General features: G+C 48.1%; 1 protein-coding gene across 6 annotated transcripts in view; it reads right to left on the bottom strand.

The window, feature by feature from the left end:
- Positions 1-12,413, bottom strand: part of LOC121590582 (furin-like protease 2) — a 191,814-nt gene that overhangs the window by 32,953 nt on the left and 146,448 nt on the right. For all 6 annotated transcript variants that reach the window (XM_041910379.1, XM_041910382.1, XM_041910381.1 and 3 more), the window contains one exon: positions 12,130-12,264. In XM_041910379.1, coding sequence (XP_041766313.1) covers positions 12,130-12,264 — 135 coding nt within the window. The remainder of the gene's footprint in view (positions 1-12,129; positions 12,265-12,413) is intronic.

The following is a 12,413-nucleotide window of genomic DNA, read 5'->3' as shown; positions in this document are numbered from 1 at the left end:
AATGCATGGCTTAAGGATGCTTTCTGACACTCCTTTCATCAGGTTGAGCGTATTAAACGTACAAACACATACACACCCACACACACTGACAGAAGCTGCATACCTAGCAGCATCTGCATACTTTACCGTAAAGCACGATTCTTATCCTTTAAAACCGGGAATGTATATCGAGCACAGCAGAATGATGATGATGATGGTACTGCCATGAGCAAGAGAGGGGCAATGAAAAACCGTCCCCATGCACAACTTTTCCTAGCAGCAAATTTGTTGGAATGCACGGTGGTCCTGTGCATCGTTATGATGCCGTGCCTTCGAGAGGGCAACTGAAGCATGCTGGCCCATCTGAAGCAGTTCAGCAGTTTCGTATCGGAAAAAGCGTAAACGAGGCGTATGTGAGTGGTGCTGGCCTTTTTAAAGTCGGCATTTGATCTTCACGTAGCGGATCTTAATTCTGAGTTGCCTACGGTTGTTTAAACGACGCCGGGCCCTGGTGCTTCGTTTACCGGTCCGTTTGTGCAGTCGGTAATGATGATGATGGCGATGATGCTGATGCGAAGACATCAGAGTGTTTTCCCATGCTAACCGGAGCGGTAAGGTGAAGAAGTTGTCGAGGACATTATGGCAGGAAGTGGTCTCACTAGTTGGACGGATCAAATGAGTCCCGTTGCTCACTGTTTTCATCAGTCATATAGTGCAAATTGGCCGATCTCGTAGTAAAGTCGTCAACTCATACGACTTAACAACATGCCCGTCATGGATTCAAGACCCGAATGGACCGTACCGTCAAAAGTAGGACTTACTATCCTGTTATGGGAGGACACCAATAAGTCATTGAAAGCCAAACCCGCAAGTGATACAAACAGGCCTTGACCGACAACGGTTGAGACGCTCTGGATACAAGTCATTTAAAATCCTGCTGCCTCTTATTCATTTGCACGCAGAATACTACGGCAATGTTACAATACATCGTTATGAAACTCAATCAAACACATTTACATCATTCGAGCAAACTATTGTCAGCGGGTTTGGTGACTACGCAAACCATCCGCTGTCGGATTGGATTGGATGCCCTTTCGAAACATAACGATCATGCAAAGTATCCATTCAATCAGTTGCAAATTAAAATAGGAAACCTTTGCAGACGTGATTGAGCACTACGGTGCACCCCACTGCAGCGCCACAGTCAACCGAAATCTCGCACAAACCAAATCTTTTTCTTACGTGTGGCGGTGCACTACCTCCCCCCCCCCCCCGCAAGGGTTTCACCCAAGTCCCAGTGGAAAAATATACGCCATTTCAATCTATTCAATCTGTACAAACTTCTGCCACTTTTGCGTTTGCGGTGTTAGAACCATGGAGAGAGAGAGACAGAGAGAGAGAAAGTGGTGACCTTCACAAGGCGTGGCAGGAGGAAAATTTACGATGCCAATCTAAGGCAGGTTTGGGTGTGTGTGTGTGTATGTTTGCCTGCCTGCATCCCCTAGACGTGCAGCACGCTGTTACGGATGCAATTGGCTAACGATATGCAACGTCGGGCAATGCAATTGCACCAAACCGATACAGTAGTCTAACGAGATAGTTCACCGGAGCACGCAACAACCGGTCTCTGCTTGCGCTTGCTTACCTTCCCTCCCGTGTCTTGTTTACCGTTTTGCAGGCAGGCAGGATGGGAAAGTTCTCCTTTCCGTTCTGATTCGTGAACGCAAGATACACGATGCTGCCGCGGGAGAACCTGACGCTGGCGGGCCCGCATACACTTTATTCGCATCACTGCTAAACGACTCCTAAGGGCTACATTGAGGTTAGATGAGCTTTGAGCCACTGGAGCGAGCTGCTGCTGCTGCTTCCAATTCCTTCCCTTAAAGCCATCGCCAGCGTTTGTAAGAAGCGGAAACAATCTTTTATGCACACACACACACACGCTCAAACAAACACAAACAGCACCAGAAAAAAAAACTCCCTCTGAGTGCTCCCTCTCGAAAGGATAACTTGCCACGGCCAAGAAAAAGGATTTTGTATACTTTTACCGAACACCGATGAGAGGGGTTTTTCGGTGTTTGGTGGAATTCGGTCTGGTTGCACAACCCCTCCCACCTGCCCAAATAACAACAATTCGCAATCAAAGCAAACAAATCCACCGCTGATGATGCGGGGGGGGGGGGTTTCCCGGCTGGTCGCTGGCGGGATGAAACTGCCACTGGCTCTCAACGACCGCTGCATACGGAATCAGGCCGACTCAGTTGGCGGAGCATACAGGCGGGGCTCGAGTTCCGAGGCGTACAATAACGTTTCGTTTAGCCCGTCGACCGGTCGGTTCCGTGGTGGCGGCGAACCGGGGGGGGGGGGGGGGGGGGGAGAATCAAACAAACAAGCGAAGGGGGGGAAAGGATTGAAATCGCAGTGCACGCAAATCAAACCCCCGTTCCGGTGGGCGAATCTCTGATTCGATTCTCACCGGTGTGGCTCGTCTTCATTTTGGCCCTAACAATGCCCGCGCAGCAACGGTCTTCCGTAACCTGCAGCCGCGCGTCCTTCGAGCTTTTGCTTAGGATCGGATGAATGATTTTGGCCCGATTTTGGCAGCGCACGGGAGGAGATGAGAGCGGAGGGCGGAATCGGCCAAATTCCGATCCGATACTGATGATGGATGTCGGCGTAGGCAAACGGTACCCGCGTCGTTTGTTACGAGTGCTGCTGCCGTGTACCTCTCGTTATCTACCGTCCTCTCGCACTCGATAAATACGGATTGTAGCATTGGGCTTTTTGGAGGAGCACAGCACGCCGAAAAGCCGATGAAAGGCGCCGTCAGCGCCGTACTTAGAGTTTTGAGGTTGAACCGGATTTCGACACTATTTTTCCAATTGGCTGATTTGGTAGCGAAGGTTGCGGATCGAACAAAAAGGGTTGCAATCACGGTTCCTGCGCCAACGAAGGTGAACAAGCTATGCAGACAATCGATGGTTGTCTCGTTGGTATGGATGATTTGCGTATAATATATCATGCCGAAATATTCGGCAGCGCTGTCCGAAAAGAGAAATTTGAGATATGATTTTACTTGACACATCGTGTTTGTGTAGAGCAAACAGGAAATATCTCTTCTTTGTATGTGCTGTGCAATTCAAAACATTCCAAATTTTATCTCCCATTGAACACTGCGAGAGACCACATTAATACTCATAAAGCAATAAACTAATGCATTCTTCCGTTCCGTTCCACAAACGGCATAGCAGCACAATGGCGAAATGTAATTGGCAGCCCAATGGCATGTTGCAGATGACTTTCTCGCATTTTGCCCTTTCCACCGCAAGCTTAGGGAGGGGAAAAACAGGCGGAAAAATGTTTGGCGACCATTAATCAAGAGCGCCGGTCATCGATCATAGTGTTGTGTTGCGCGCTGCAAACAACGCAAACATGAACGCAACAAATGAAACGAATCTGCTTTTTCCCCCCACCGACTGCCGCTGCGTAGAATGACGAAAGGCGTAATTTGTGTTGCAGCTGCTTCTAATCACGGTATAACTGTCAAACGGTCAAGGTCGGAAACCTCGCTCGATCAGTGATGGAGGCGAAATATTATGCTGACCAAAATCCTGACCAAACCACGACATCGGCACAAAACAAGCCAATATTGACTATGATTGATACAGGTTAATCGGAATCGGGCCAGATCCTTTGCCCCTCAGCACCAAACATCCATTGGACGGCTGGATGGAGGTTTATTATTTTCCCGAGCTTCATCCCATCGCCAGCCCATCATAATTCACGAGCTCATCAACTGAAGGTGCCATATGGGCATGAAGTTGGGCTATTGAGCACACTTGCGCCAGCAACCACCTTTGCACTTCTTCTGGCAAACGGACGGCCTTCTCCGTCTGTGCCACGCGGTGGTGAACAACGGTGCAGCGTGCGGCTGACCAGAGGATAGAATTAATGTATTCCAAGCATCCAAGCATCTACACACTGTACGGCATACGGTGGGTGAAGCAGGCGGGTTCGATTCCTGTTGCTGAAACGATCGCTCCTGCCCGGGTGTACCCCGCGTGCGCCGGGGATCAAGTGGCAATCCAAATGTTCGGCCCCAAGGATTGCTCCCACGGGAGGCGCGGTTGGAGCGATGAGGATGCGAAGACCCTGCCAAATCGTATCGACATACGGCGTGAGCTAATGCTTTCACGGGCCCGACTGATGGACGCACTCGCCGGGCAGAAGCGAGCTGGCAGCAAGCGTTGTGGTAATGGAAGCCAAACCAGCTGTAGCACAACTTCGTTAGATATCTGTTTGATGAAGCCTCGGAACCTGACCTTTCCTCCTTCCCCGTACGTACTGGAAGTGACCTGCTTCGCATAAGCAACAGCCCGTGGTGGTTCGGCAGGCAGAATTATGATTGATGGAACAGGAGAGCCTTCTTTTGGTTGGTTCGGGTTGGTACGTGTATGGGTTATGAGCTCCAGTAGCGCCACCAAGCCGGCAAAGTCGGCACCGTTCCTACCGAAAAATGGAGCGAGTACAGGGGCAGCGGCGGTAAAGTGTACACACCACGGTGGAGGGAGGAGGGGGGGGGGCACGTTTTGCTGATGTGTGGCCGAAGTCGAAAGGCAAACAAACAGCACTAACTAACACCACCCGGGCTACATCCAGCGGGCAACGTGCGAGCCCTGTTGAAGTCTAAAAGCCTTCAACCCGCAGACAAGGGGCCAACAAAGCGGGTCTGCCAACTGGGAGTTTATCGGTCGAAGTCGAATGCGATGGGTGGTACACGGGAAAGAAAACATCCATCTTGGTTGGGGAGAAGGAAAAAAAAAACAAAAACCCACCGCCGTTGTTTCCCGTAAGCCAGCAGTAGGTGAGAGGCAGCACTCCTCTGGCGCACAGGATCACACAAACCAAAAACCGAAAGCCAGATGCCCCCGATCCGTTCTAGCTGTCTGTCAAAGTTTCGGTCTGTCGACATTTCGGCAAAACGGAACTCGCCACAGCTTATGCAGCCGTACATGTGTCGGATGTGGGGTGTATATTGAGTGCGAGAAGATGGCAGAACACAAACACACACACAGCAGCAGCAGCAGACCGACAACGTTTTCCCAACACGCTTTTGCGCTCAATTTTCTCCCACCTGATTTCCGGGGCTGGCCGGGGCAAAACTGCTGGCAAAGCACCGGAAAAGCACCGGAAAAACGTGCCCTGACTGCTACACCCGGGGGTGAAAAGGATAGGTCCATACCCGCCTAGATAGCCATGGAGAGTGGCAAGCCCAAGGGGTCAACGACGTTGCAAACGGTTGCCGCGGTGTCGGTGGGAACGGTGAAGCTAATTTGATAGTTTCGTTTACAGGACTTTTCGGTAGTTTCGATTGATTGACGGTAGGCGAAACTTTCCGCCCGTCCGTGTGTGTGTGTGTATGTGAGACAAGTGTTTCAAGTGGTGAGACGGGACCAGTGTGTTAACCAGCACGAGCACTCTGCCCCGGGGTTAACATCGACGACCATTCGATTCGACGACTTGCTTCGAGTTTGTCGGTGGGCATAAGGCAGGCGTAGACGTTACAATGATGCTCATCATATTTTATTGATCCAATTGCTGTTGGGGACCGTTTAGCGAGGGAACATATCGATGAATACTTTATCAGGCAAGTGTGAATTAAATAAGGACTATTTTGAAACGTTTAAAGCACGTTTGGCAGATCGCTCTAGAAACTCAAGCGCCATCAAACAACGCAATAAGAAATGTATCGAATGATTTTTGTCCGCAAACAATTATGTTTTGACTAGATCTGTTGAAGTTTTTCAATGGATTATTCCGAAGAAAAAACATTCCCTGGGAAAGTTTCGTTTTACTTTTAATTCATTAGGAATATGATGGAACGAAAAAGTTCACGGAAACGCTTTCCTACCAGCTCCAATTCAACGAAATGGAAAGTTTTTCACGCTGCAAACAACTCCCGGACGCTGCTCATCAAGGCTCACATTTGTAATCGATTCACTAGAACAGCACTAGCACAAACAGGCAACGGCAACAGCTGCCCGGTTATTGAATATTGCATTTCCCTCGTGCGAACTCGTGACAAAGAAGGGCGGAGATGTCTATCGGTGCCGCAACAGCGTCGATGATGTCGTTTGACAAAATTAAGAGGAATTCAATCTTCTGGCACAGGTCCTTGCGTTATTCTGTGCACACCACCGGCGAAAGGGCAACACCCAGTCGAACATACGCGCGAGTTTCATTTATCTAAATCGGAACTTTTACCATCGAACTTTGAGCACGTGTCATCGTCGTATGCTCATTTGCTTATGCCGCCGTCGACGGGTTGGGTGAAATTTCATTCCATTTGCCGACTCGCCGGGTATCGAGACGTGGCGGTGGTCGCGGTGTTGGTTGGGTGTTTCGTGATTTCAACGCAATCTCGTACACCCTTGGGCACACAACAACAGCTGTCAGCCACCAGTAATGAGCACAAATTGAGCCGCACACAGCCGATGTGGCAGGACCACACAGCCACACGCACGCACCAGCTTTCCCACGAAGGTTCGATACAGGCACGACCATATTGCTAGACAAACGGATGATGAAATGGCTTCAAAGAAGGATGCGCGCAATTTACAAAGGTGCGTACTTTCTGTTTTATTAATCTGCGATTGAAGCACTTTTCACGGGACCTCTGAAGCGTTTCAGGACTTCTGGAGTGTCGATAGCGTGGTTGAACGTGCTGATTGAAAATTGGAATACGAACGCGTTGATGCACAGGATTGGTGCTTCTTATTCTTTATTTCATCTTCTTCTGTGTGTGTGTGTTTCGTAAGAAAACTTTGCTTAACAATGCCAGCCAGGAAGTTTCATCAACCCCTAGAGCAGTGCGATAAACGTATTCGATTTCAAAGCAAACAGCATTTCCTAACTAAAAAAAAAAAATACAACTTCTTTGGAAAAGTGATGGAAAATGGTGGAACTCACATACCACCCAGTATCACCCAGGAGCGTACATGTAGGTGTAAGATGCGTAGATGGAAGAAAATGCGTTGCTTGTTGTTTTGTTGCTTTTATGTCCTTTGTAAACAAAGAAAGTGACGACGAGAACAAACTGGTTGTGACGAGGCTACTAACTAAGCTAAGCTAAGCTACTAAACTAAGTCCAATGGTGTGCTCAAAGAAGCCCAAACCAGCGCATACCGAGCAAACAATAAAATATTTAAAACATCCTTGACGAGTCGAGAGAACTCTTTGACAACAAATTTGCCCCGTTGTTTACAGAACGCACGGACGAAGAGACGCACATCAGCAGAAAAAAACATACACCCAAAACTACCGTGCTGATGGTACGACCAAGATAAAACAGGTTGTGATCATTTCCCAGGTTTTGTAATCCGATTAGCATTGCCATGGAGAAGACTAAATAAAAGTTGAGGCTGAAAAAGTTTTGGCAAACGTTCGCTTCAAACAAAGAAGCGTATGCAAGTTGAGCTGATTTGATGTGTAGCACAAGCACAAAACAAAGCTACTGATAAAATTGTGAGCTTTGCGTGATTCACTTTCGAAAAGATGAACACAAAAACGAACACGTCATCAACTTTTAAAAACGATTGTGTAACTTTATTTTTTATTCGGGTGCTCTCGCTCTGTGCCATGCGCAAGCGTTCATTTCAAGTGTTGGACGTTCCAGTAATGAGAAAAGGGAATTTATTCGTCCAAAACAGCAGAAGAATGGCTTCCCCGAGATGGCTGTAATAGATGTGCTGAGTGTGACATTGTGTTCGGTGCAAAAATGGCAAGCAAAAGCGCACTCGTGGATGCACCAAACGTCGTACGGACTCGTACCTTGATGAAACATGCACAGCATGACAAGCGCTTGACCGACAATGGTACCCACGGGGGCACTAGCAACGCCGGAGGAGCTCGGACCACTACCGACAGTGCAGCATCTTCACATGAAACGTCAATGCGGTGCAACTGTTGTGTACACTTTGTTGCAAAGTGAGTTTGTTGTTCTGAGCCGAGAAAAAAAAGTACCCTTCCAACACCAATGTGATTAGCTGATGTACGATAAGCTTTTTAACCGTCATTTTTAAACGCTTTTATCCGTTGAAGTCACAGAGAACGCTTACAAAGCTTAAAGCTAAAACAATAAAACTGAAACAATAAAGAACCTGAAACCGTTTTACGAGCTCCTGGTACCGAAATAAACACTTCCACCGCCAAAAGCGACATCTCTACCAGTTGCTTTCCGCACCACACAGTCGGGAAATCAATTGCGCCAAAAACAAATTGAAAAGTCATTACAAAGAATTACGGCTTTGCTCCCTCCCTCCCGACGGGGTTTGATGCATTACCAATTTACACGACAACTCACCTATTACGACACCGAGCGACAAACAGTCGGGAAATGTGTTTCGCGTAGCTCGAAGAGCGGAAGGAAGAAGGGCACCGCTTCGCTAATGAAATGGATTCCATCGCTAATCCGATTCGAAGACGAGGAAGCGGTGGTAGCATACGAAAAGAAACCCACCCCTCCTGGTCGCACATCGATAAATCATCGCTTTATGGGGTGTTTTGTTTCTGCCAGCGTTTTGCACAGTACACCAGGGCCCACAAATGCAGGGCCATTGTTTTGTTTTCCCTGCGCCGTATCTTGCGCGGGTTAGGTTCCGGCGGGTTCTGGCACGGGACAATTGCCACTGCGTGAATCAGTGCTAAAACTTGTAACGTTTCGACTTGGTTCGTTGCAAATTGAAGATAAATTTAAGACCACCCTAACACCAATGGGAGCGCTTGGTGTGGGAAGCGATTTTGTTATCCTGCAGAGGATAAGGATCCTTAGCCTAGCCAACAAGCGGCCCGGCACGCACGGTCTGGCTTCGGCTGCCGGGAATGAAGTGAAAACAGTGAAGTGAATAAAAATCGAAGTAAATGAAAGCGTTGAATAAATTTAGCCCGGGGATGGTTCGATTGATCGGTTTTAACGGTCGGGTCGGGTCTTATCGGTGCGAACATGCATCCCGCCCGAAGCAGCCATAACAGCCCCGTCAAATAAGCTCGCGAAGATCCCATTTCCATCAATTCGGGACTATTTCGCGCCATTGGTCATGAATGGACGAAGCCGAAGATCAACTAGGCGGCAGCGGGAAGAAGCGGAACCAGGAGCTTCTCATTTGGGAACCTTTTACCATCGTGACCGAAGACTTCAAAGCGCCCGTGACAGTGCGGGATGCGACAGCATGCCTCGTGCTGTCGGGGTGGAAAACCCCCCTGTAACACCACCACCACCACCACTATTATCGCCCACTTGGCTGTGTGGGAATGTGGGGCATTTACAAGGACCTTAATTTGACAAGCATCGGATCGGGAGGAATGAGCCTAGGAATGCTACGCCAGTACGCGGGAGCGCACTCTCGACGATGGAGTGAGGCGGTGGAAGTTATTTGGCAAATGCCATCCGAACACGGCCCGGGAACATCTGAAGCCACCGCACGTTACCGCGACAGAGCAAATGGCTCAGAGCGTGCGATCGGAAACGCCGGGGAGGTTAATTTGAATAATGAGTTTTGCTGGAGCTTTGATCGAATTTCGAGCCCCATTTTTACGGGGGGTTTTGCTGAGGCTGCTGCTGCTGCTGCTGCGAGGGCACATTTGTAACGGCTCCCCCAACTGCCGCCTGCTGATGAATGGAATTTGTACGTTCGTGATTTGTCATCTCGGGAGGGCGCCGGAGCTGTCACATTGCAATTCTTTTCCGCATGGGATACGAGGGTGGCGGCGTGAGTTGGAAAACTAATATGGATTAATGATGTTATCGCGTTCTTCAAGAAGGCAATAGATTTAGCTAATCATTAAAGCTGGGAAGCATGAGTATGAACAATAAATTTAGCTAATCATAAAAGCTAGGAAGTATCCACAAGTTGTAAAAAAATCAATGATTTTGGGAAGTCGTTAACACGAAAGAATGTCAATTGAATAAGTCTTATAAATGTATGATATTGGAAATTCATAAAGTATTGGGTAGCTTAATGTGTGTTCTTTTTATGGTCATCTTCGAGTTAGATACAGATTAAATTATGTTGGCAGAATACTCATGCCCGTAATAAAACTACGTAAGTAGCTGGTATACAGTATTGGAAAGTAGGAGTATGAATTGATTCGTAGCGTTTATACGATTATTTTGAAGTGTCATCTTCAAACTTTTTTTTCGATTTTTCCGCATTTTACAACAGTGAAATCATTGTTTTTGCAAGGTCCTACGAATCCTACTGTGATTGAAGGAGCACTATTTACAATTAAGTTATCCTAAGTTATACAATAAATCAAAGCGTTATATAATAAAGATTTCAAATCTGCTTGGCTGAGATCTTTCCTAATATCGTATCAATCAAACTATTTAGCTGCTGCGAAGAATTAACATAGCTTGGTTTGATTAGTATCGATTGCATCCTTCCATCGTCCCCACCATGCCGATCCTCGCAGGGACACATAGTCCGGTCGATTGCCCACAGTGTCTGGATGATGGAAGTGCGCACAATTGGCATCCGTTGAACGTACTTCCACACAAACACACGTGTAGACCACACGCTTTTCATCTTTATCATCTGAAACCCCCAATCAGCCGGACGTGGAAAGTGCGACTTCCGGTGTGGACAGTCGTGTTTCAATAGCGCACCGTTGAACGGCTAGCAAGCATCGAGAGGCCGCATACTTCATTTTCATAATTAACTCAAACATAGCACGCAGAAACCGACGCTGCTGACGATGCGTGAACGTGGCTTTGACCTGACCGGAAGATCGGTGCGTCACACGAGCACATGGACAACATGTTTTGCACTATACATTCTGGATATTGAAGGATTTGTTGCGTATCAGTTCAGTTCTAGAATGGTAGTTTGTCTGTGGTGATTGGATTTGCACAGATTTTGCAAAACTTTGGAAACAGCGCATCCGACATACCTAAACCTCATTCGACAAAACTAACACAAAAGCAGCTGGCAGGAAAGGCTTCACGCGTTCTATAAATATTTATTGCACTCCCTTATCAGTTGATGCATCAGTTTTTGAACACGCTACTGCCATTTTTTCAACTGAACCGAAATTTGCCATTGCATAGGAAACAGCAGGATAGAAACGTTCCGCTATGAAACTGTTATTAATAATAGTTTGCTTTTGTTTGGCAAGCGCTGAAACCAAACCCTGCCCACCGAGAGACAAAAACGCCATTTTTGATAGCCATATGGTAGACTCACATATGGCAGCAGCTCAGCCACAGTGACGAAGTTTGGTCGCTCACGGTGTATGCTCCAATGAATGATGCATAATCTCGCAAGTCATCTCGGAATGCCATCGTGCAGGGCCTATTCTCGGAATGCTTGCCTGCGACAGGAGACGCTCCCCTGCGAGTACCGATAATGTACACAGTGCAGCAGCTCGAGCGGAAGCTACCAAATCCCACAGTCGTGCCTAGGCTGGGCTGCGTGGCGATGGTCAGTTTCCGGGTATTTCCGAGTCATTCGTTCCGGGGCGCAAACGATCGAACGATGATGTGCACGTGACGATTAACCGAGCGGGAAGCTTTCGGGAACCATATTTGCACACGCAATACACGCGGGACCGCAACTGCGCAACGGTGTCGATGTGTCTGATTATGATAGGCATATTGCTCGATAAACGACATGTCCCGGGGTAGGCTCTATTTGTTGGAGGAATGCTGCAGCGCGTGCTGGAATAGCAGCTTGGTCTGTTATGTGTCATCATGCCGCTCGAAACACTGACTGCTGGCGCTGAGAGGAATGGGGAAATCGTGCAATCCCTGCCCAGAGAATATTAAAGCGTTTTCTGGTGCAAAACGGCGCATCGATTTCATACGGTGGATTAAAAATTCTACTCAACAGGCGCAAACGCGACATTCGACGAGGATTCGATCATCACGCTGAAACAAACCCCTGCTATGGAGTGTGTTCGACCGAATATCATCGAAATAGAGATTTTTCTGGAACCGAAAATACAGTGCGTGTGCTCAATGCATAAACGGACGATTAAACTTGCAGGCTATCAATGCAAAAGCAAACACGCACCCAGACACGGCCCGAAAGAAAGTGGGTAGCACAGCAAGTGGACAGGGCACATCTCGGTGAAATGCAAATCGTTTCTACTTACGTAGTTGAGCGCCAGATCCGGATGGTTGCGCTGGATACCGTCGTCCAGGATGGACACGACGACGCCCTTGCCCGTGTAACCCTTCTGCCAGGCCGGGCCAACGTTCATGTCCGGTCCATCCTTGGCGCCGCCGTTCTGCAAAAGAAGAAGAGCGAGAAAACGTTATAGCAAAGCCGTTGTCCAGTCGTCGTTAGCACACATCGAAGCGGTAAAGCGAAAGCATCGGAACGCTTAAGTTGTCATTAGCTAAAAGAAGACCGTCCGCAACACAAATTTCCCACTAA

This window comes from Anopheles merus, chromosome 2R (assembly GCF_017562075.2).
Source record: "Anopheles merus strain MAF chromosome 2R, AmerM5.1, whole genome shotgun sequence".
Taxonomy (NCBI): Eukaryota; Metazoa; Arthropoda; class Insecta; order Diptera; family Culicidae; genus Anopheles; species Anopheles merus.
This window is presented reverse-complemented; position numbering and strand designations above follow the sequence as displayed.